Source organism: Aegilops tauschii, chromosome 2 (assembly GCF_002575655.3).
Source record: "Aegilops tauschii subsp. strangulata cultivar AL8/78 chromosome 2, Aet v6.0, whole genome shotgun sequence".
Classification (NCBI taxonomy): Eukaryota; Viridiplantae; Streptophyta; class Magnoliopsida; order Poales; family Poaceae; genus Aegilops; species Aegilops tauschii.
In genome coordinates, this window is record NC_053036.3 from 96,992,398 (window position 1) to 97,019,094 (window position 26,697).

Genomic DNA, 26,697 nt, shown 5'->3' on the forward strand with positions numbered 1-26,697 from the left:
CTGCAGCAGTGGCACCGCCCGACCATTGAAGCATAGGAAGTACATCGCCATAGACGAGTGAGTACCTCATCTTTGTAACTCCTCGAGTGTTGCTTCCCTTCCTGGCGGTGGCTCTTTAGGATCCCTTCCGCCAAGGCCGCGGAGTCTCCCGAGAAGCAACCTCCTCTCGCCTCGTCTCCCCCGCTAGCCTTGAGCGCCCCAAGCCCGCACGTCGCCCCTGGCGCGGGGTCAGCTGGAGAAGCAAGCTTGCCTGCAAGGCGCCTCGAGCCCGTGCCCTTGCCGTTTCTCCTTCGCGGCCTTGCTTGGAGTGCGGCCAGCGTGCCAAGGGCTCCTCCTCTGATCGTGGATGGCGGCTGGTTGGCTTCGATCCTGGGCCCCTCTTCAAGCGGCGGGCCTACGCCAATCCAGGCCTCTCGCGGGGCCTGGTCAGCGGCCGAGGGGGCGCCAGTTCCCAGCCCCCTGCTGAGAGGGGGTGAGCCGCTTCGGATCCCGTCGACGGCCCCCGTGATGGAGGACGGCATCGGCCGCGCGCTCAAGCACGCGCACGAACGAAGCGCCGTCCGCCATGAGCTCTTTTAGGAAGCGATGGGTGCGATGAGCCGGCTCGGTGGAGAACTCGCGGACGTAGACGCGCGCCTCGAAGCCGAGGGTCTTCGGCTGATGGAGGAGTGGCATAAGCTGAAGGTGGCCATCAACCTCGGGCGCCACCAGCACGAGCTTGACAATGCGAAGGCCGAGGCGTCTCTCGCGACCTCGCGCGAGGCCTGCTCCCGAGCCTTGGAAGAAGCCGGGAAGCCGACCGCTGCCGCGAGATCACGGAGAAACGCGCGTGGGAGCTCCAAGCCTGGAGCGCCTCCTTGGAGCAGCAGGTGGAGGCACGCCAAGCTGCCCTTGTGTCGATGAGGGGGACGCCTGCCGAGGAGGAAGAGATCCTGAAGCGCGAGGAAGCGCTGGCACTAGAAGCCATGGAGCGCAACCTTGAGCTTGAGAGGTTGGAGACGAGGGAGCGCTAGGTTGCCCAAGCGGAGGATGCCGCTAACGCGCGCGAGGCGAGGATCCAGAAGGAGGTCGACAGTAGGGTGGCGAAGGCGCGCATGGATCTTGTCGGCAGGTGCGACCTGAATCTGGAGCTTGTGGAGGCTGAAGCCGTGGGCCGGACTATTGCCCTCAGGATAGAGTTGGCTGAGGTGGAGCAACGTGAGAAGGCCGCCGCGGCCGCCCTAATCTCGACGCAGGCTGAGCTGGCCTCCGCCGTGCCGAGCTGCTTTCTCTTCAGCAGCGAGTCGCCAATGCTGAGTCCATCACGCAGCAGAGTAGGGAGGAAGTGCTTCAACGGCGGACGCTGGAGCGCGTGCGCCCCCATGCTCCAAGACCTCAGGAACAGGGCCAACACGGCGCTGGGCTTCATCTGCGATGAAAACGCCCCTCATCCCCACGCGAACGTTTATGCCAGTCACCTCCGCTTCTTCGCCGACGTGGTGACACGCGTGGAGAATCGTTCCGAGAGGGCTCGCCAGCTTTTTGAAGAGAGGAGCCGCAGCCTGCTCGGGCGTGCATTCTCCCGCGTCTTCAGCCATCTCCAGAACACCTACCCGGACTTCGATTTTGACGCCGCCATTGCTCGCGTGCCCGCGGCCATCCGAGGCAACCTGGCGCGATGGGTGGAAGACAATGTGGACGCGCTGGTCAGGGCCTTCGCTTCTGATGACGGCGCGGTGGTGGTCGTGGCGGATGAAGGCGACGTGGTCGACGACGGCAAGGGCGGCGCCGGCGAAGGTGATGATGATGCCAGTGACGGCGACAGCGACGCCAGCGGCGCATCTGAAGGCGACCCGGGGGACTCAGTGAGCAACATGTCCCATTGAACCCGTGCTTCCCTGTTGTTTATCCTGCACGCAAAAGCTCGAGCGCGGCCCTGAAAGTTGTGATAGCATTTTGGGAGGGGAAGCCCCTCGTGTAAAAAGATTATTGCTTCTATTCTTTGGACCGAGCTGGGGATGCACTTTCGCGAACCCGCGAGTTCTGCCGTGAACTTACCGCTGTGATTTACCTTAGTCAGGACGAGTTCCACACTGGCTCGTGAGGTCATGAACTTTTGTCGATCCGCCTGAGTGGGCCTCGCGAGGAGCAAGCGCCAGCCGTGGCAGGACATCCGCGTGGCGCGCCTGTGCCTCGTCCAGCCCCCGCTCGCGAAGGGAGGCAACAAGTACGACTTCGAAATTAAGGTGAGGAACCATGTTGCAAGAAATCCCACGAACGAGAAAACATACCCCCCGCACATTCCAATGAAAATTCAACTTCAAACTTAAATCCAAGGCCAGAAAGCAGGCTACAGAAAAGAGGTTAAAAGCAAATGGCCGTGTCCGGCGCCTAGTCTAGTATTCTTGTCTTCTCACCAGCGCGGAGCTAAGTGCTGCCACTAGGACGTGGGAGGGAGCCCCAGAGGCCCGAGGGCGGCACTCCTGTGACTCCGGGGCGTGTACAGCCCCACTCATTATTATGTGAGAGTGTCACGAGCGGAGACCTTCACAGGCGCGAGCCTTACTTCATATCGTCAGACGAGGGCCCCGCCTTGCGCCACCCTCGACCACCATTGAGGGCGTCCGGAAACCAGGACGTCGCCAAGGGGCAAAGGGGACGCCAGCGGCGCCCTCGGCGACCACGGGTCCTCTGCCGGGGGGAAGGCTCTCCTGCGCCTCCCCGGCAGAGGGCCTACCTCCGAGGGACTCCCTGCTCCGTGCGTCGTGGGGAGGGGCCTTGCTCCCGGCCCCTCTCCTGCAGCCCCCAGTGCACTCCTCCTGGCGGAAGGGAGGCTGCCAAGCTGGGGCCGCCATCCGCTACTATGACCTGACCCTCCTGTGACCCATGGTTAGCGTAAGCTTGCTCCTGAGAAACTAGTGGTACCCTGTAACTGTTGTCGCCGGCGCGGTCGGTGAGGCTCCCGGGAGGTCCCTGAAAGGTCTCAGCTTCTAGCGCCTCCTCCTCCCAGCCCGGCTCGAGGAACGAGCTGGGGTCGTCTTCCAGCGCGTACTCCTGGTCCACCATGCGGGCCACGTAGGCTTCCGAGGCCGTCGCCTCAAAGACCTCGCCGTAGTGCCCCACGCTCCATGTTGCCCGGCCCAGCGCGCCGCCACGAGGATGGTAGGGAGGCAGCCCGTCGGGGCCGTAGGTGGCAACGCTCGTGCCCGCGCTTATCGGAGGTGGCGCTGGTGCGAGCGGGCGTTCAGTGCCGTTGGTTGCGTCGGTGTCGATGAAGCCTGGGGGCGCGCCCGGGGGCACGCGGGCGCGGCGAGGCCCGCCGTGCGATCCGGCCGCGACTTGTGGTGTAAGAAGGGAGCAGAAGGGCGGTGCTCCCGAGGCCGCGGCGTCCAGGAGCTCGGCGACGCGCTCCACCAACGCATCCCGGCCACTCTCCATTAACCGGCATCGCAGTAGCTCCTGAGCCACCGTGAGCGCGGCCCTCATGTTTGCTTGTTCCCGTCGGGTGTGTGGCGTCATGGCCGCGACGTGGCTTGAGGCCCTTGCGGCTGCCCGCGCTTGTCGTGGAGTGCGGGCGGACATCGTGTGACCGCGCCGCCCGCGCCCTGCAGCGTTTGGCGGTGCGCGTGCTGCCTGGAGAGCGGGGTTGAGGTCTTCTTGGGCAGGCGGCGCCGCCCGGGCTGGCAAGCTGCCCAGCGGTTGGCGTTGGTCCTCGGGTCGCCGGACATTGGAACCGCGGAGTGTCGGTGGATCAACCGGCGGAAGGAAAGCTCCAGCGCACCCCTACCTGGCGCGCCAAATGTCGGATTTCGGGTTCCGGCAAAACCCTTGAGGTTCGAACACTAGGGTGCGCGCGAAGATTTCCCCCCACCTAATCACGCTCTCAGCCTCACCGCGATCTCAAAGGCTTAGCTCCACGAACTCGCAGCACAAGAGACACGGGATTTATACTGGTTCTGGCCACCGTTGTGGTGTAATACCCTACTCCAGTGTGGTGGTGGTGGATTGCCTCTTGGGCTGAGGATGAACAGTACAAGGGAAGAACAGCCTCCTGAGGTGAGGTGTTCTTGTGCTTGGTGAATGTGTTTGGGTGAGGATTGCTCAAGATGAGTTCCCTCCTACTATGGTGGCTAGTCCTATTTATAGAGGCCTTGGTCCTCTTCCCAAATATTGAGCGGGAAGGGATGCCACAACGGCTAGTTTGAAGGGGGACAACTAGTACAAGTTATCCTGACAAAAGTAGTCTTCGCCTGCCAAAGGCTCTAGTGGTGACGCCGTCTTGGGCTCCACGGTGACCTTCGTCCTGCCACCCTGCTGGTCTTGGTCTCGTTGCACCGATATGGAAACAAGCAATCTAATCATCCTAAAACCAAAGCTTGGCGCATTATTTTTACAATACAATGGATATATACAAGGGGCTAATTATTTTCAGAGAAACTTCCATGATTTTTTTTGCATTGTTTCCATGCGCATGAACACAAGTGTTCAAGGTCGACCCTCACTTCTCCAATGCACAACCTTCCAATCACTTCTCTTAATGAAAAACTTTTTAGGCATGAGAGGCAAAATATTTTTTTTTGTATTTTCATTTTTTTAATTTTTTTTGTATGTTTCACCCACAACTAAACAGAAACAAAAAGAAAAAACAAAATCTACTTAGTGAAGAAAGCAAACAAGCACACACGAGAATATCAACCCCACGCTATTGCTCCCCGGCGACGGCGCCAGAAAAGAGCTTGATAATCCCCAAGTGCAGGGAATAATCGTAGCAATTCCCAAAGATGGAAGTGATAAGTATGGAGTGTCGAACCCACAAGGAGCTAAAGGTAAGATCAATATTCTCTCAAGTCCTATCTGCCACTGATATGACTATTTACACCGAACGTTTGCTTCCAACTAGAAACGAGAAATAAAACTACGTTGTGGGTATGAAGAGGATAACTTTGCATGATATCCGAGAGCTAAAATATAAAAGTAGGTGATGTTATCATAAAGTTAGAATATATTACTAAATATTATAAATAGCGAGTGTGGAATAATGATGGGTCGGTGTGCGGAATTATCCTAGGCAATTGTGAACAAGACCGGTAATCACTATTGCAATTTCATATGAGGGAGAGGCATAAGCTAACATACTTTCTCTTCTTGGATCATATGCACTTATGATTGGAACTCTAGCAAGCATCCGCAACTACTAAAGATCATTAAGGTAAAACCCAACCATAGCATTAAAGCATCAAGCCCCCTTTATCCCATACGCAACAACCCCCTTACTCGGGTTTATGCTTCTGTCACTCAAGCAACCCACTATAAGCGAATCATGAACGTATTGCAACACCCTACAGCGGGAATCCCTCACGCTTGCGCGACACGGAGGGCACAATAGGACAGCACGAAAATAAAACATACAAGTCATACCAATCTAGATCATCAATCAACCCAAAGACAAAGGATATCTACTCAAAACATCATAGGATGGCAACACATTATTGGATCATAATATGTGGCATAAAGCACCATGTTCAAGTAGGGATTACAGCGGGGTGCGGGAGAGTGGACCGCATAAAAGAGATGATGATGGTGATGTTGATGAAGACGATCACCGCAGCGATGATTCCCCTCCCGATGGCACTCCGGCGCCATCGAGAGAGAGGAGGAGAGGTTCTCCCCCTTGTGCTTCCTCCTCCATGGCCTCCCCCCTGGATGGGGAGAGGTTCTCCCTCTGGTCCTTGGCCTTCATGGCAATGATGGCCCCTCGGGGATCCTCCCCCATGGCCTCCGGTGATGATGGCCCCCTCCGGCAGGGTGCCAGAGAGGGCCTAGATTGATTTATCATGGCTACAGAGGCTTGCGGCGGCGGAACTTCCGATCTAGGTTATTTTCTAAAGGTTTCTGTATTTATAGGAGAGGATGGTGTCGAGAACAAGTCAGGGGTCCCCGAGGCGGCCACGAGATAGGGACGCGCCCCAGGGCGGTGGGCGCGCCCCCACCCTCGTGGGGCCCACGGGACTCCCCTCCGGTAGATTTTTGTTCCAGTATTTTTTATATTTTCCAGAAAAATTCTCCGTTGATTTTCATCACATTCCAAGAACTTTTATTTCTGCACAAAAACAACACCACGGTAGTTCTGCTGAAAACAGCGTCAGTCCAGGTTAGTTCTAATCAAATCATACGAAAATCATATAAAACTGTTGTAAACATGGCATGAATACTTCATAAATTATAGATACGTTGGAGACGTATCAGACGCCAGGACGAGGAACATCTCATGGTCCTTGCCCTCGCCGGCCTGCTCGCGAGCAATGAAAAGCCGCGGCGAGGCGACTCGGTGCCGGGGCGGCTGAAAGCAAAGAACCGGCATCCTCTGGAAGGCTATTGCATGCTCTACTCCGACTACTTTGCTGACACTCCATTGCACGGCGACAAAGTATTTCGGCGCTGTTATCGGATAAGCCGAAAGTTTTTCCTCAGGATTGTGAATTCCATCCGGGAGTTCGACAACTACTTCAAGTGCAAGGAGGATTGCACCGACAAACTTGGATTCACCTCAATCCAGAAGTGCACGACAGCGATGAGGATGCTTGCATACGGAGCTCCCGGTGATTCACTCGACGACTATGGGCGCATGGCCGATTCCACGACCATTAAGTGTTTCTACAAGTTCTGCGGGGCATTGGTGGCAGTGTTTGGACCGCAATACTTGCGATCACCCAATGCTAAAGACACTGCTCGGATCCTAGTGATGTTTACTACACAACCTTCTTCTTGTAGACGTTGTTGGGCCTCCAAGTGCAGAGGTTTGTAGGACAGTACAAATTTCCCTCAAGTGGATGACCTAAGGTTTATCAATCCGTGGGAGGCGTAGGATGAAGATGGTCTCTCTCAAACAACCCTGCAACCAAATAACAAAAAGTCTCTTGTGTCCCCAATACACCCAATACAATGGTAAATTGTATAGGTGCACTAGTTCGGCGAAGAGATGGTGATACAAGTGCAATATGGATGATAGATATGAGTATTTGTAATCTGAAAATATAAAAACAGCAAGGTAGCAAGCGATAAAAGTGAGCATAAACGGTATTGCAATGCTAGGAAACAAGGCCTAGGGTTCATACTTTTGTTGGGGAACGTAGTAATTTCAAAAAAATCCTACGCACATGCAAGATCATGGTGATGCATAGCAACAAGAGGGGAGAGTGTTGTCCATGTACCCTCGTAGACCATAAGCGGAAGCGTTATGACAACGCGGTTGATGTAGTCGTACGTCTTCACGATCGACCGATCCTAGTACCGAACGTACGGCACCTCCGCGATCTGCACACGTTCAGCTCGGTGACGTCCCACGAACTCACGATCCAGTAGAGCTTCGAGGGAGAGTTCCGTCAGCACGACGGCGTGCTGACGGTGATGATGAAATTACCGACGCAGGGCTTCGCCTAAGCACCGCTACGATATGACCGAGGTGGAATATGGTGGAGGGGGGCACCGCACACGGCTTGGAACAATCAACTTGTGTGTTCTAGGGTGCCCCCCCGCCCCCGTATATAAAGGAGCAACGGGGGAGGCCGGCCGGCCTTGGTGCGCCCCAAGGAGAGGAGGAATCCTCCTCCTATTAGGAGTAGGATTCATCCTTTCCTAGTCCTACTAGGAAGGGGGAAGGGGGAAGGAAAGAGAGGGAGAGGGAGAGGGAAAGAGGGGCCGCGCCCCCTCCCCTAGTCCAATTCGGACTCCCCATGGGAGGGGGCGCGCCACCTCCTGGGCTGCTGCCCTCTCTCTCCCCTAAGGCCCACTAAGGCCCAATACTTCCCCGGGGGGTTCCGGTAACCCCTCGACACTCCGGTTTTCTCCGAAACCACCCGGAACACTTCCGGCGTCCGAATATAGCCGTCCAATATATCAATATTTATGTCTCGACCATTTTGAGACTCCTCGTCATGTCTGTGATCACATCCGGGACTCCGAACTATCTTTGGTACATCAAAACACATAAACTCATAATATCGATCGTCACCGAACATTAAGCGTGCAGACCCTACTGGTTCGAGAACTATGTAGATATGGCCGAGACTCATCTCCGGTCAATAAACAATAGCGGAACCTGGATGCTCATATTGGTTCCTACATATTCTAGGAAGATCTTTATCGGTCAAACCGCATAACAACATACGTTGTTCCCTTTGTCATCGGTATGTTACTTGCCCGAGATTCGATCGTCGGTATCTCAATACCTAGTTCAATCTCGTTACCGGCAAGTCTCTTTACTCGTTCCGTAATACATCATCCCGCAACTAACTCATTAGTTGCATTGCTTGCAAGGCTTATAGTGATGTGCATTACCGAGAGGACCCAGAGATACCTCTCCGACAATCAGAGTGACAAATCCTAATCTTGATCTATGCCAACTCAACAAGTACCATCGGAGACACCTGTAGAGCACCTTTATAATCACTCAGTTACGTTGTGACATTTGGTAGCACACAAAGTGTTCCTCCGGTATTCGGGAGTTGCATAATCTCATAGTCATAGGAACATGTATAAGTCATGAAGAAAGCAATAGCAATATACTAAACGATCAAATGCTAAGCTAACGGAATGGGTCAAGTCAATCACATCATTCTCTAATGATGTGATCCCGTTAATCAAATGACAACTCATGTATATGGTTAGGAAACTTAACCATCTTTGATTCAACGAGCTAGTCAAGTAGAGGCATACTAGTGACACTCTGTTTGTCTATGTATTCACACATGTAGTAAGTTTCCGGCTAATAAATTCTAGCATGAATAATAAACATTTATCATGATATAAGGAAATATAAATAACAACTTTATTATTGCCTCTAGGGCATATTTCCTTCAGTCTCCCACTTGCACTAGAGTCAATAATCTAGATTACACAGTAATGATTCTAACACCCATGGAGTCTTGGTGCTGATCTGTTGGGTAACATAGTAATTTCAAAAAAATTCCTACGCACACGCAAGATCATGGTGATGCATAGCAACGAGAGGGGAGAGTTTCGTCCACGTACCCTCGTAGACCGTAAGCGGAAGCGTTATGAGAATGCGGTTGATGTAGTCGTACGTCTTCACGATCCGACCGATCCAAGTACCGAACGTACGGCACCTCCGAGTTCAGCACATGTTCAGCTCGGTGACGTCCCACGAACTCCGATCCAGCAGAGCTTCACGGGAGAGTTCCGTCAGCATGACAGCGTGATGACGGTGATGATGTTGCTACCGACGCAAGGCTTCGCCTAAGCACCGCTATGATATGACCGAGGTGGATTATGGTGGAGGGGGGCACCGCACACGGCTAAAAAGATCAACTGATCAACTTGTGTGTCTATGGGGTGCCCCCTCCCTCGTATGTAAAGGAGTGGAGGAGGGGAGGGCCGGCCCTCTCTAGGCGCGCCCAAGGGGGGAGTCCTACTCCCGGTGGGAGTAGGATTCCCCCTTCCCAAGTTGGACTAGGAGAGGGAAAGGAAGGGAGAGAAGGAGAGAAGGAAAGGGGGCGCCGCCCCCTCCTTTTCCAATTCGGACTAGAGGGGGAGGGGGCGTGCGGCTGCCCTGGCCGCCCCTCCTCTTCTCCCACTAGGGCCCATTAGGCCCAATATACTCCCCGGGGGGTTCCGGTAACCCCCGGTACTCTGGTATATGTCCGAAACCTCCCGAAACACTTTAGGTGTCCGAACATAGTCGTCCAATATATCGATCTTTACGTCTCGACCATTTCGAGACACCTCGTCATGTCCATGATCATATCCAGGACTCCGAACTACCTTCAGTACATCAAAACACAAAAACTCATAATACCGATCGTCACCGAACTTTAAGCGTGCGGACCCTACGGGTTCGAGAACTATGTAGATATGACCGAGACACGTCTTTGGTCAATAACCAATAGCGGAACCTGGATGCTTATATTGGCTCCCACATATTCTACGAAGATCTTTATCGGTCAAACCGCGTAACAACATACGTTGTTCCCTTTGTCATCGGTATGTTACTTGCCCGAGATCCGATCGTCGGTATCCTCATACCTAGCTGAATCTCGTTACTGGCAAGTCTCTTTACTCGTTCCGTAATGCATCATCCCGCAACTAACTCATTAGTCACATTGCTTGCTAGGCTTATAGTGATGTGCAATACCCAGAGGGCCCAGAGATACCTCTCCGATAGTCGGAGTGACAAATCCTAATCTTGATCTATGCCAACTCAACAAGTACCATTGGAGACACCTGTAGAGCACCTTTATAATCACCCAGTTACGTTGTGACGTTTGGTAGCACACAAAGTGTTCCTCCGGTAATCGGGAGTTGCATAATCTCATAGTCATAGGAACATGTATAAGTCATGAAGAAAGCAATAGCAGCAAACTAAAATGATCAAGTGCTAAGCTAACGAAATGGGTCAAGTCAATCACATCATTCTCCTAATGATGTGATACCGTTTATCAAATGACAACTCATGTCAATGGTTAGGAAGCATAACCATCTTTGATCAACGAGCTAGTAAAGTAGAGGCATGTTGGGGAACGTAGTAATTTGAAAATTTCCCTACGCACACGCAAGATCATGGTGATGCATAGAAATGAGAGGGGAGAGTGTGTCCACGTACCCTCGTGGACCGAAAGCGGAAGCGTTAGCACAACGCGGTTGATGTAGTCGTACGTCTTCACGATCCGACCGATCCAAGTACCGAACGTACGGCACCTCCGAGTTCAGCACACGTTCAACTCGATGACGTCCCGCGAACTCCGATCCAGCAGAGCTTCACGGGAGAGTTCCGTCAGCACGATAGCGTGATGACGGTGATGATGTTGCTACCGGCGCAGGGCTTCGCCTAAGCACCGCTACGATATGACTGAGGTGGAATATGGTGGAGGGGGGCACCGCACACGGCTAAGAGATCAAGAGATCAATTGTTGTGTCTATGGGGTGCCCCTCTCCTCCGTATATAAAGGGGGGGAGGAGAGGGCCGGCCAAGGGGAGGAGGCGCGCCCAAGGGGGGAGTCCTACTCCCACCGGGAGTAGGACTCCTCCTTTTCCTATTTGGAGAGGGAGAGGGAAGGAAGAGGAAGGAGGGAGGAAGGAAAGGGGGGGCCGGCCCGCTTCCCAATTCGGATTGGGCTTGGGGGGGGGGCGCCCCCTCCCTTGCTCTTTTCCCCTCCTTTCCACTAAAGGCCATTAAGGCCCATATACCCCCCGGGGGGTTCCGATAACCTCCCGGTGCTCCGGTATTATCCCGATCTCACCCAGAACCATTCCGGTATCCAAATATAGTCGTCCAATATATCGATCTTTACGTCTCGACCATTTAGAGACTCCTCGTCATGTCCCCGATCTCATCTGGGACTCCGAACTACCTTCGGTACATCAAAACACATAAACTCATAATACAAATCGTCACCGAATGTTAAGCGTGCGGACCCTACGGGTTCGAGAACTATGTAGACATGACCGAGACACGTCTCCGGTCAATAACCAATAGCGGAACCTGGATGCTCATATTGGCTCCCACATATTCTACGAAGATCTTTATCGGTCAAACCGCATAACAACATACGTTGTTCCCTTTGTCATCGGTATGCACTACAAAAAAAATACACTTCCGTGATGATACGTGTTTGTCACAGTAGGTCGCGTTTTTTGTCATGCATGTACATCCATGACAAATTTATGACAGAATCAAGATAGTCATACCTGTGCTGTCGTAGAAGTGTTCCATGACATTACCAAAATTATCATCACGGAAGTGTCCACTTCCATGACAATAAATCGCGCGTCACAAAAGTGCTTTCGTCAAGGGTGACCGACACGTGGCATCCACCGTAACGGAACGCCGTTAAGCTATCGGGTCGGGTTTTGGATCCAATAACCCATTAACAGCCCCGACCAATGGGGATTTTCCACGTGTAAAATCATCATTGGCTGGAGGAAACACGTGTCGGCTCATCGCTGGGGCAGATGTCATCCAATCATTGGACAGAAGGCGCCTATGATACGTTGACACATGGCACGGCCCAACAGAGGCCCATTCCTGTGAAAAGGCCGGCCCGTTTGACTTGGTCAAAAGGTGGCGGGACGGCCCATGGAAAGCCTGTTAATGGCCTGTTCGCATATAGCCCATTTACAGCCCGCTAACCCAAGGCCCGTTACGCCCTATTCGAATTAGGCCCAGTAGCGTCATCTGTGCCATCCAATATGATTCCAGCCCGTTTTCACTTCTGGCCCATGTATGGCCCATGACGTCTTTCGGCACATATGAGGCCCTATGTAACTCTTGGCCTATTAACGGCCCGTGGTGAAACTGGCCCGTAGACAGTGTATCACTTTACACCCATTAACGGCCCGTGGTGAAACTGGCCCGTAAAGAACAGTGTATCACTTTATACCCGTTAACGGCCCGTTATTCCGTTGGGCCGTTTACAGCCCATGTTATCTTTCGGCCTTCTCAGAGCCCATTTATTCTTGGGCTATTTTCCAGCATTCGTTTACTTACGGCCCGTTACTGTCATTTTCTGCTTGTGGGCCAAATTCAGCCCGTGGTCACAGTCGGCCCGTTTGTGGTCCGTTAATACGTTGGGCCGTTTTCATAGCGTCATCAAATACGGCCTATTAACGATGGCCCGTTATGGTCGGCCCATGAACGGACGATTCCAACTCTAGCCCGTTTACGGCCAGAATGCGGTCTGTTTGGCCCATGTTTGGCCAATCGATCATACGGCCCGTATAAGGCCCATTGATGATACAGCCCGTAGAAGGCCCATTGTTTCTACGGCCCGTAGAAGGCCCACTGTTTCTACGGCCCGTAGAAGGCCCACTGTTTCTACGGCCCGTAGAAGGCCCACTGTTTCTATGGCCCGTAGAAGGCCCACTGTTTCTACGGCCCGTAGGAGGCCCACTGTTTCTATGACCCGTAGGAGGCCCAGTGTCACTACAGTAAATATTAGCCCATGGTTATTGTGGCCTAGTTTTAAAAAATAGGTTATTGCAACCACTAGCAAACCGCAGAAAAAGAACTACACTGACTACAAGCAAACAAATAAACAAGACAACAAGGAAATAAATAAGCAAGCAACTTACACTAGGCTATCACGGCTATTACACATATTACATCCACTGGGCATCAAAGTTCGCCACCAGTGCAAATATAGGGAACACAGAAGCATATAAACGCCGCAGCAAAACAAGTCCAGCACTGAAACCACTTCAGAAGAGCTCAAGAAACAATATCCTGGGTACCCATAATGCTGGCAAGATGCTTAGCAAGCTTATTAACTTTCTCTTGTTTGGCGCTTAAGTCCTCCAGCGCTTGCTGTTGCACCAGAAAGTATGCATCTGAATTCTGCAGGGACTTCCTCAGTCCTTCGGCTTCCTGTCGCATAACATCTGATCGATGTCTTTCAACTTGAAGTTGAGACTCAAGAAGCCAAACTGATTCAGGCAACGAGATCGAAGAGCTGGTGCCAGCAGTGGTAGCCAGTAACTCGAACACTACATCAAGACAGGACTTTGGGGTTGTCTTAGTGTCTTCAATATAGTTTTTATCAGCTTTCTTGGAGACCAACAGGGATGTCTCACTATCTTGAACCTTATCAGCATTACTTCCTTTACCATTGCATAACAGGGTACTCTTCTCCAATATTTTATCTGCGTTCTAAAAGAGAAACAAACAAACACATCTCAGGTTTACAATGTAGTATATGAAACTCATTTTGGTAAACCAGTTCAGTAGTAAGGTGGATAGGATAACAGCATGAAACAAACATATATCTATGTAGTATGGTCACTGTATGGTCTATATCATTCTAGTTTATGTTGCCAAATCAAGATAGATATAGTTCGAATCATATCTATTTAAGACAAAGCAGCATAGACAGAATATAAGTGTGGGAAACTACACAACAATAACAACACTTGTAATGTGCATGGCATGAGAACATAACTGTTTATTCAATTGAAACTGAAATCAACATAGAGCAAGTTACAACAGCAAACAACCAAACACGTTGAAGAAACAGGTTTAAAACATACCTGTTGCGCCATTGGAGTTTCAATTGCATCCTTCAAATTTGAAATTAGTTGGTATCAGTAAATACAGTGATGCAAGAGCAAAGTAATATGAACCATAGCTACGGAACCTGACCTGAGAACAATTCTTCTTCTGCTTTAAGCATTGACTTCGGGTCCGGAGTGGTGGTCCTCGTGATTTGGGCACTGCAGTTGCCTTACTAACTGCTCGTGTTTGGGTGCTCTGTGGTGGAGACGGTGCTGTGTCAACGGGAACTGGGTGTCTATCTGCTGGGGTTGGGGTTAGAAGGGGTGTAGCTGGTTCTTTGTCCAACTGGGTAGGGGTACAATCTGCATGAATGTGGGTTATGTGTGGTGGGGCTGGTTCTTGGGCAAGTACAACCGTGGTTCTATCTGCATCGACAGGTAGCACGATATTTTCTGAAGACCATGTTTTTACTCCCACAGATACTGCCATCACTCCCTCCAATTGAAATGGCTGATAAACAAGAAAAGTAATTGAATGTACAGACATTGTAAGATAGACAGGTGCAATGGATAGTAGGGAAGAAAACAGGGCATGAAATAATTCACATTTATGTTGTCTAAGCGAACAGAATAGCAGGACATAATTTCACATATATGATGGCTAATTAAACAGGATAGCATGACACAATTTCACATGTATGATGGCTAACTAAACAGGATAGAATGACATACTTCAAAATATGATGACTATGTAAACAGGATGACATGATATAACTATACGATGTGTCTATTAAAGTGGTTGGCATGCCATAAATCACAAACATGCCGTCGATGGAAACATGATGGCATGATATAATTCACGGATAGAATGACATAATTTAAAATATGATGACTATGTAAACAAGATGAGATGATATAACTATATTATGTCTTTAGAAAATGGGTTGGCATGCCATAATTCAGATACATGCTATCTATGTAAACATCATGGCATGACATAATTCAAATATATGATTTATATACTAAGGAAGTGAGCAGAGGGAAATCACATATATGATGTGTCAACTAAGGAGATGGCATTCAATATTGTATATATGATGTAAAAACTAAGCATTGCAATACAACATATGCATTATATGAGTAATAGAACCCTGCCAAGTTTGAGCATACACCTCAGGGGGATAATAGGACTGGTCATCTGCCTCTGAATCCTCCTTTGAAGAGCTATCTGTAACCAGCAAGATATCTGCTTCAGCAGGTAGCATTGTCTGCTCTGAAGACCTTGTTTTCACTCCAGATTTCTCCATCACCAATTCAAATGGCTGATGCACAGGAAGAGCAGTTGAATATACAAACATTGTCGACAAAAGCAATGAGAAATACAAAAAAAGGATGGCATGATATAATTCACATATATGACGCTTGCCTAAACAGCATGGCATTGCATAATTCACATACATAATGCCTTGCAACAAGATAACATTGCACAATTCACATATATAATGTCTTGCAACAAGATGGCATTGCATAATTCACATATATGGTAATTAGACACTAAACAGGTGGCATTCACACAAAGCATGTCTAAACTAAGCAAATGACATAGCAATGCAAGATACCATACGCACGATATGAGCAACATAACCCTGCCAAGTTAGGGCATGCACCTCAGGGGGGGGGATATGACTGGTCATCTGTCTCTGAATCCTCCTCTGAGGAGCTATCAGTAACCAGCAAGACATGCGCTTCGTCAGATAGCATTGTCTGCTCTGGAGACCTTGTTTCCACTCCAGATTTTTCCATGACCGTGCCGAATGGCTGATGCACAGGAAGAGTAATTGAATGTACTAAAATTGTTGACAAATTTAACACGTAATAAAAAAATGATGGCATGATATAATTCACATATAAGATGACTGGCTAACCAGGGTGGCATTGCAAAATTCACATATATGATGCCTGGCTAGACAAGATGGCATTGCATGATTCACATATACGATAAAGAAACTAAACAGATGGCATTGACACAAAGCATGTCTAAACTAAGAAGATGACATCTTTAATGTATACAGTAAGCAATGCAAGGCACCATATGCATGATATTACCAACATCAGCATGCCAAGTTAGAGCGAAGACCTCATGGGGTAAATAGGAGTGGTCTTCTCCTTCTGAATCCCCCTCAGAACAGTTATCTTCCTCTTGATTACGATCCGAAATGGGTGGAGGGGGGCTGCCTTTGCGCCCACCATGGAACGACGTCTGCATGAAATTTTATTGCCACGCAAGGCTCGTCTCTTTTGCTCTACATGATCAGTTCCATTGTGTACAATAACTAGCATGCATAGGAATAAAACATAGTGAGATTATGTAAGGAGTGCATGCACAAATCCAGAGTGATGGTAGCAAACTGTGGATAGACCCAAAACCATTGATAGTAGGCAGATAATAGCTTTAGTTAAAAAATACAGATAATGGCTCCTTTAATGTCTGTTTGCACCCAACATGAAACTCATAGTAGACACCGGAGATTAACCAGATAGTAGACAGATAGTACTGATTGCTGCCCCAATATGTACCCCACAACCATTTAAAAACTCAAGTTTCAGCATTAGTTTGGACCTGACTCGGAGTCTAATAGGTGAACACGACGATAATGTAGCATGTCATCATATTAAGCGACGCATAACGTAAGCAGACACGGAAGAGTGCGACCTCTCTTGCGGACCCGTGTAGTCCTCAAGGTCATCTGCTCAGTTGATGATGGCAATGCAGTTGCCGTGGCTGCCGGCGGCGGGGAAGAAGATCTTAGGCGGCGAAAGACAGTCTGGAGAGCGGATCCGTGCTGTGGTGAACCCTTCCGTCGTTGGAGCAGCTGAGCTGGGGTGGAACACATCGCCGCAGGAGCAGGACAAACCACACAAGGTTTTCTTTGACACATATCTGTAACAAAAGTAATTGAGTAAGGGCTTGTTTGAATTTGAGGATTCTAACAATGCAGGGATAGGAAATAGACAGGAATAGGATAGGAATGCACATGCAAAACAGAGAATTTAAAAACACAGGATTTCTGCCAATCTGGGTGTTTGATTCACAACAATTGGAAGATCACAGGATGCAAAAAAGCATGGTGAGATTAAGTCAAACCACAAGAAAATGTACGGTTATAATGCTATTATGCTACTATCTCTTAGTCTTGTGCTTGATGAATAGAATATGAAAAGGAGGAGAAGTGGAAATTAGAATTCCTACGGTTTTTCTTTCAAGGAGACACTAAAGGAACAAATCCTACAGTTTTCCTTTGCTCCATTCCTTTGCACCAAATTCATGAAAAGTAGTACCATAGGAAACTTTCCAATTCCGATGTTTTTCATTCACTTTTCCTTTCAAGCACTGGCGATTCTAGTAGGCAGGCTTGAGCAAGGAAAATCCTACACTAAAAAAATGTTTTTGTGCTACTTCTATTACTTTGGACCCATGCCACTGCCATACTAGCTCAACTCCCAGGCCCATCGACAAATGCACAGCTCAAACGCGCAGAGATAAATAATGATGGCGTTCAAGAGAGTCCATCACGGATAGCTAAGTTGCCTGGTACCTCACTGCTTGTCATATAGTAGGATAAAATAATCGTATTTCCCGTTACTACAAGTGCTCAGTGGACAATATATATAACATGTAGAGTAAAAAAGAGATGCAACAAGTGTACAACCTCTTTGGCGAAGCCATGTCGATCTCAGCGTGATTGGGTTGGCCGGTGAGGATGCTCCAGCTGAATTGGCTGTCGGAGGAGGGGAAGAAGATCTTAGGCGTCTGGAGATGGAGCCCGAGGTACTGCTCCGCTGTGATGGAGGGTTTCGTCGTGGGAGCAGCTCCGGTGAGTTGTACGATGCCGAGGCTGAAGCAGGACAAGAGAGACAACGAACAACGTTAACCTGAGTGGAATTCTAATAGCATCTTCAATACATGATGTAAAATACATAACCACAAAGTGCTAGATGTAAAATACATCAGCCGCTCATCTCTGAACTTAACTGTCGAAACTGAATTTAACTGTCGAAACTGAACTTAACTGTCGAAACTGAACTTAACTGTCAAAACTGAATTTTGTTGTCGAAACTGAACGCACTAGCAAGGTGAGGCTACACGTCGGTCGACTGACTTTTTCATCTCTGGCCAGTCAATTTTGCAGCCGTTGGATACGAAATCAAGGGCCTGCGGTTCATCTTCAACCTCCACCCCCTGAGCCGCCAGCCACCACTGGCCAAACAGCAGCCCCCGCCGCCCGCGGCCGGCGGTGCGCCGCCCCGCCCGCCCCGAAAACACTCCCCACCGCCGGTCCGCCGCCGCCCCAGCCATCCCTCTAGGCCCCCCCGTGCCGAGCTTTTTCTCCGGCGATCCCCACGCCACCGCCCCGCCAACGCCCCGCCACCGCCGGTGACCACCGCCCCCATCCTGAACCCTAAGATAGATAGTGGGGTACCTCTCCGGCGAGCCCCCCTCCCCGCTGCGGTTGGTTCTTCCTTCACCCCGGCGAGCCCCCCCACCCCCTGAAAATCGACTGACCCAAAAGTCGATTCAGTCGATTGAAGTGTAGCTAAATCGGAGCAGCATCGCAAGCAAGAGCAAGAGCGAGAGCAGCAGCGCGAGCAAGAGCAATAGCAAGAGCAGGCCAGGCAGGGGACCGAGAGCAAGAGCAGAGCAGCAGTGCGAGCGAGAGCTAAAGCAGAAGCAGCTCCTACTGATGTGGACGTCGCCGCCGAGGGAGCGACACCGTGGAGGAAGTGGCCGACGACGCCACCGTGGATGGAGCCGCGCCGTGTCGGCTCAGGACCGAGCGCCGGCAGCACCGTGAGATCGAATCAAGAAGAAAATGCGGCGATTAGTGTACAACCTCTTTGGTGGCGCCGATTAGGCCGCAGCTTCATCCGAGGAAACGGTGATGATGATGCTCTTCCGGTGGTGCAGGTGAAGACGGCGGTGTGGGAATGGAGGTGGCGCGAAAGACGAGGGGAACGTCGGGGCAGCTCCTTGGAGGTGGAGGACGGGGTGGCTGAACCGGCGGGACGATGAGATCGACGACGGATCCTCATCCGGTATGGTGGATGAGGGACGTCGAGGTGTTGCTGTGGATGACGTCGTCGGTGAAGAGGCTCCGGCTGGGTGGCGGACGGAGCAGGGTGTGGGGTTTCGTCGCGGGTTTTCGCGGCCTCAGTGTACGAATGGGTGGGCGGATGGGATGGCAGTGGGGAACCATGGCTTAGAGACGCGCTTGTCCGAAATGTGGGGTAAGTTACAAAAGTACCCCCACCGATTTGAGGCGGTTCTTTCGGTTCAGGGGTACCACGGGCATTTCGCGTGTCGGGATTTCACAGGAGGTGGGAGTTTTCGCGCGCGTTGTAATTTCGGAATACCAAGGCGCGGGTTGAGATGGAGGGAGTTGTCGGAGCACAACAAGACAAAGATATATCTTAAATATTTCGGGCTAACAAGGCACGGGTTGAAGAGGCGGGAGTTTCGCAGCACGATAGACAGAGACGCTAGCTTGAATTTTCGGCATAACAAGGCGCGGCTTGAAATTTCGGAAGAACAAGCTTAACGTGTAGCCCAAAAAAAGACAATTTGCACCTCAACACGCACAACACACACACAAACACCATTTAGACTAGAGTAAGGTACACGTGCATTGCACGCATGAGATTTGGCAACCAAATTATGAATAAATACCACATTATAGCATGCAAGCTTTGAGTCATATATGCATGATGTAGATGTTCGTTTAATTCTTATAGTTCATTTCATTCAAAATCATCTAGTTTTTATAAGAAAGCTAATCTATTTTAAGATTCATGGAATTGTGCGTCGTAAGACAAATTAAAAACAAATAATGGCAAATCATGTAGAAAATATTTGGGCAATTCTGATACGGAAGATTCTAGAACAAATAAGAAGTGCTTGTATTTTGATGTTTGTGCATTATGCTTAAGTTCAACCATGGAGTCTTCTAGATTATACATGTGGCGAAATCTGGTGGAATCTAGATGATATCCAATGACCAGTAGTGCTCAAATTTGCCATCTTTGGACCATCGGATTCGCCTCATCCAACGACCATCTTTCAAAGTTAAAGTTACCCGCACACGATATAAAAAAATATAAAATATAATATATATAGGGGTATAGATATAGATATGTGATGCGAAAGCCGTGCACGGATGCGACGTGGCCAAATGATGTCTGCCATCGGTATCTCAAATTCAAATCAGTCTGACCTTGTTCAATGTGTATACATTACAACATGCTCGTTTCCAAACCACACCGCGCAGATCTCCGTTATATTCATGCATGCATGGGTTTCAAACATCAGGATTTCTTATTCAAATATTTGAATTCAACTTTACATTGATTATGACCTCACCTATTCTTTTACACCCACACAATAGTCTTATCTTTATAATTGTACCACTAACTTTCTCTCGTGCATGCATGCACACACACCTACCAGTCGGCATTATCCATCGCACGCATACAATCTTTTTCTTCAGTTCGGTCTCCCATGAAGGCACACACCCACACACATCCCCCTCTCCATCATATCGGGCATTCTTTATCTCTCATGCGTGCATGCGCAACGATCGATGTTCCTCTATGTATGTGTGTATATAGCTAGGTCTTTCATAGTTTTCCACACAAACCGATCAATCGATATATCTAGTGAGGTCTCACCCTCTTTCCCACATCCACATCGATCAATCTATACCTCTCTATATAGGATTAACATATATAGCTAATACACCCACATTAATTATATATCCAACGTCCCCCTCTCATCATCCATGCCTTCCGCTTCATCTCTCAGACGCGTGCACAATGGCGAAGACAGGGGGCAGTAAGGGCCCTGCCCCCCTCCCCCCTAACATCACTATATATCGAGGCTAATATGAATGTGATCATTAGACAATTGCTGCTAAAAATGGTTTAAGTTCATGAATTGACCCTCCTCGTAAAGGATTAGCAATGCTTGGCCCCCTAGCTCATTTATTTTTCATGGCTCCGCCACTGCGCGCAACAGCGCACATGTTCGCCCCCTCTCTCTAAATATCGATCTCGCACTTGTGCATTCCTTCATATTCTCCCTCCACTCGGCCCCTCGCACCATCTTCTAGCCCCCCACCGGATTTTGCCACATGTACAATCTAGCAGACTCCATGGTTGAACTTAAGCATAATGCACAAACCTCAAAACAACAGTGGTTCTCTTTTGTTCTAGAATCTTCCATATCATAACTGCCCAAACTTTTTTTCTAGTTGAATTGCCATTATTTGTTTTTTACTTTATGCTTTACAACGCACAATTCCATGAATCATAAAATAGATTAAGGGCTTCTTTGATTCAAAGGATTCTCAAAGGAATTTTGGAGGATTCTAATCATTAGGAATTTTTCCTATCTTGGTTGTTTGATTCGTAGGATTGTAAACCATAGGAATTTTTCCATATGATTCATTTGCACTAGATTTCATAGGAAACATCCCATCCACTCAAACCTCTTTGAAAGAATTCTGCGTTTTTTCTATGCATAATCAAACACTCGTACAATCCTGTAGGATTCAAGACGACATTCCACTATAATCCCATGTTTTTCCTATTCCCGCGTTCTTAGCTTTTTTATAAAAACTAATTGATTTTGAATGAGATGAACTACAAGAATTAAACGAAGGGCTACATCAGGCATATATGACTCAGAGCTTACATTCTATAGTGTGGTATTTATTCATAATTTGGTTGCAAAATCTGATGCGTGCAATGCACGTGTACCTTACTAGTACTTCGAGTATGTGCAAAACACGTAAATTAGAATACCAATGGCACGCTACACAGTGTCTCTCTTGCAGTTCATGAAGCCACGTGGCACATGTGGAGGCGTTGTCGCGACCTCCTTGCGTGGATTGATCACAGTGACGTGCTGCTAGTTCCAGAAGAATGTACTCGTCATCCCTGAGCCATACTGGCGGTACATGCACGAAGCGAAGATGTGCACGCACGCCACGCACGCACTCATTCCCTCGCACGCACACGCGGGTACACGGGCGGACGCAATTTTGTACCAAGATCCACCCCATGTGATAATTTGACGCGTGTAAAGTCGTTCACTTCATTGATGGTCAATTAATACAACGCATGCAAATTGAGTGGACGTGAGGGCGGAAGAAAGACATTATTACTCCACTGCGCGCATGCGAGTAGTTAAATCGTGGGTTGCTAGTAGTACTTCCATTGGTCTCCTTCGTATTTTGTGCCAATTTTTGATAGTAACATAATATTTACGCATTTGAGCAGTGTAGTACTTGAAATTTATGTTCCGCTAAACTCATCGGGAGCAGTTTCGGGCCTCGAAACCAAAACCATCAATTAATCTTTACCTTGTTCCCATCACATTCGAAAGCCTGCTCACACCTACTAGTATGTACCAAACCTGAACGTGTTCCCACTATGCAGGTATTAGTACTTGTGCTAGTACTTAGGTTATAAAAAGGGGAACTACCTAACCGAAAATTACTCTACCTTTCGTCCTCGTAAGTGCTTCTTCTTCGTTCGTCGTTGCCATGGCCGGTGAGCAGAGCTCTAGGTCGAGAACTACTCGTAACAAGGGAGCGACAACCAAGGCTGCGGAAAAAAAAGAGGGCTCGCCGCCATGCAGAGACCTCGAAAGATCTCTCATGGGCAGGCGATGGCTCCCAGGAGCGCCCTAGCCGCGGAGGCGAACATGCCGAGCCGGCGGAGCTGGAGTCGTTATCCCTCGACGGCATGCCCGATCAGCTCAATAAGCAGAAGGAGTTCATCCAAGGCTTGATGGAGTTGCTGAAGGAGAGCCTCGACGACATGCCCGCTGAGCTCAATCAGCAAGGGGAGTTGACTGCCGGCTTGGTGATGCTGCTGAAGAAGAGCATTGCCTCGGAGAAGAAGGCGACCGGCGAAATCCTGCGACTTCAGGAGGACAAGGCGAAGCTCTGCCACGAGATCGACCTATTGAAGGAGAAGAATGCCGGCTGGAAGAAGCTGCATGAGAATAGTAGTTCCTCGATGAAGATGCTGCAGGCCCTTGCCATGGAAGAGAAGGAGGAGTTGGCGAAGCTCCGCATCGAGCACCCGGCTGCTGTCAAGGTACGTAATGTGGCCGTGGAACAGATGATGAAGGCTCGCGTCGAGAAATCCCGCGTCATGGACAGAATGAAGAAGATGGCGGAGGAGACGCGCAAGGAGATGGAGGTCGTGGAGGCGATGAAGAAGCAGTTACGACTCCGCGGCGAATTAGATCATTTGGGGTGATAATCTTCCTTCTTCTTTTTCTCCTGTGTTTCATCTTTTGCTTTGGGTGTTTCGCCGCACGTGTCACGTTCTCTGCGAGGCATGAATAGAACAATGTTTTTTTTGAGGGAATGAATAGAACAATGCTAACAATGAGATGACTAGCAAATTAGATCATTTTTATCGCCATATGGCACTGGGCTGCCGTGTTTCGTGCTCCTCCGCCGCAGTACTACTCCAGTGGAAAACTTGAGTATACCGCACGGTTCTTTGCTCCTCCTCGATCAGGTTGTCGGCGCATTTATACGAGCAGTCAAATCACAAGGCCCCGCCTTCCAGCAGTAATGAGCCGTCAAATCACAAAGGCCCTCGCCTCTCGTGAAACCGACCAAGCTAGACTGCCCCGCCCTCTAGCCTTTTAAAAATGTATACTTTTGTACAGCAGTAGTATCGATGGATTGCACCATGGAGCAAAACTTGAAATTAAAAAAAAGGTGGTACATATGGAGAGCGCTCGTCGCCAAATTATGCATATAGTACTATTAAAAAGGCTAGTCACAATAATGGTGTCCAGCACAACCCACCCCTCAAATAAAACTAAGAGGGTGCTTGGATACGTTTTAGTCCCATGACTAAAAGTAGTGGGACTAAAACATGCTAGCCTCACCCATGCTTGGATCCAAATACTAAAAAGGCTAAAATCAAGTTAATGAGCATTTATTATCCTCCAAACCCTCCGATCCAGAACTCGCCTATGTTAAAGGAGAGGAGTTAAATGAGTAGAGAGAGGACTAATCCACATTTTAGTAGGGGTACCCCTGACTAAAAAAATTTAGTCTCAAGACTAGTTTTAGCCCCTCTTTAGTCAGGGGTGCTTGGAGCTTTAGCCTCTTAAAGATACTATTTTTAGTCAGACTAAAATAAGTCCCTTGGATCCATGCACCCTCTAAGCATCCTGGAATTCTTTGACAAAACTAAGCACCCTGAAATTCTTTGACAACTAAACTGCTGGCTATATGATGTTGGCCATATATATTGTACGTATATAATGTGAAGAAACGAGTGGTAGTACTATACCAACTAAAAGATGAAATGTAAAAAATACTAGTATGTACGTACTGAAGAGTTAAATTAACGAGAAGAAACATAACATAGTTCTACTGGGGGCTCAGCACAACACACCCCTCAAATTAAATTAAGCACACCTGAAATTAAACTTTGCAACTATTCCGGTAGACACTGCATTAGAACCACCATGAGCAACGACACTGCCACCTTACTCGGAGTCCTCGTCCACGTCCTCGACTTCGTCCTTGTCCCTCTTCCTCTTGGCCGATACTTCTTTGCTTGAACCGCACACTTGGCTGTTGCTCTTCATCCAACCCTTGTAGATATTGAAGCAAAGGTAGCCATCCATTGCAGCGTAGTGGATGTGGTCTATATCTAGTACATTCCGCTGCCATGCATGACGATGAAACGTGTATGGAGGTTTCTCCAGTTTACCATACGAAGGATGAACCATGGCTCCTGCCAGGGTCAGCATTGAAGGCTGACGAGAGGACACCAGCCGATTCTTCTGGAGGTCGAAGGTGTTGCCTACAACGAGGCCTATCCGACGCAGGACTTCTTTGTCGTTACCAAAGTCTACAGTAACGAATTTGACTAGGTTGCTCTCGAGGAAGTCCTTAAAATCCTGGCACTCAACATCGGCATGGCATATGTGGTAGACCAAGCATAAGTCATGCACGCAAACCTGGATCACGGCGGGCTTCTTCCTCTCTTCGTCCTTTCGATCCTTCTCTCGTCCCAGGACTGTGGTGTACTCAACATCTAGCCGAGCGACCCACTCATCATCTGAGTCTTCGAACATGCGCCTGAAGCGAGAAAGGCATCCTTTCACCGTCGCGGAAGAACGGGTGTAGATGACGTCGAACTCATTGCCGGTGATGGTTCTAACCTTGTACTCACCGCCGATCATGGAGATTTGGGACGCCATGGATTTGGGAGGAGGGTTAGGATTAGTGGAACTGCCGTAATGTGAATGGACGGGACGACTAGGAGCGAACCGCCGTAGTATTGAAGGACGTGCGGGGACGAGTAGGAGCGAACTGCCAGCGTGAGAACAGCAGGGTAGTGGCTTTCCATTCTCCCATGATACGGGCTTCCGAGAGCCCTTGGATCTGAGATCGAATGGTTGCATGGCATGATTCTAGACCTATGGGTGAATATCCTATCCTGGAGGGTTATTCTGCAAATTTTCAGCAACTTAGCATGCGACCGTTTGATCTCAGATCCAAGGGCTGCCAGCAGCCCGTATCATGGTCGCGCCTACCACGACCGTCGCGTCGCTCGCGCGGTCGCGCCCTTGGAGATTTAACACGGTGCGTTAGGCTATCTGATGTTGGCATGTTATACATAGTCATCACTTAGTCACTCATACTACAACAAGGTTGGCTATAAGTGTAATTTTTTTACTCCTCTCTATCTCTTTCTTCGTACTCCCTCCGTCCCATAATATAAGAACGTTTTGACACTAGTGTAGTGCCAAAAACGTTCTTATATTATGGGACACAGGGAGTACTAGTATTTATTGCATTTGCCAAGGAGTGACCTCTTCCAATGAAATGGTGTTGCTAAGTTTGCTTCATTTAATTAGCTATAGACTCAAAATTGTCTTTTCACCTAGGTACACGCGCTTAGCACCATTTCTTCCTTGGGTCACCAAACTAGTCTCTCTCTTCTTGATTAACTTGCCACATCAGACTTTATGCCTATGTGGCAAGCTTAAGCACCTGTAGGAGCAAGTAAAAGTAAGTACAATAGCGCGCTTTACATGGCATTTTTGCATATGTGGAGGAAAGAGAGGCAAGGAAAAAGTGGAGAAGTGGGTTCTCGTGCAAGAGCCAGCCTCTACTACATGGTGGAGCATTGGGAGAGGCACCTGTATGGAGGTGGTCAGGAATCAGGAGACTCACGCCGGTCGTAGCACCGCAGTTAAAATGATAATGGCAAGTCAAATCACGGGGCCCCACCTGTCCAGCAGTAACTCGCTGTCAAATCACACAGCCCTACGTTTGCAGCAGCCTACTCCCTCGTCTTCTCGCGTCTCTGTCGAACCGACTAGGCGGAACTGCCCCGCCTACCGCGCAGGAAAAACCCCGCCCTCGACTTTTAAATAGTATACAATATATTAATTTTGTATCCATGGATTGCACCCACGCCATGGAGCAAAGCGTCTAGAAAACGGCGGTACACATGTATGGAGTATACAGCACGCCCGTCGCGTTCGCATCGCACCCCAGACGGTCGGTCGGTCTGGCACGCAGCTCTCCGAATGGAACGCGCGTCATATTGCGTTTGCACACACATGTGGGACGGCAATTGAGAACCGACCATAGGCACACTCCCCAGCCC

General features: G+C 49.3%; 1 protein-coding gene across 1 annotated transcript in view; it reads left to right on the forward strand.

Moving 5' to 3' along the window:
• Positions 1-6,247: 6,247 nt before the first annotated feature.
• The window catches only part of LOC120974991 (uncharacterized), a 36,919-nt gene continuing 16,469 nt past the window's right edge, over positions 6,248-26,697 (forward strand). The window contains exon 1 of the mRNA XM_045232964.2: positions 6,248-6,406. Within this exon, the coding sequence (XP_045088899.1) occupies positions 6,248-6,406 (159 nt within the window). The remainder of the gene's footprint in view (positions 6,407-26,697) is intronic.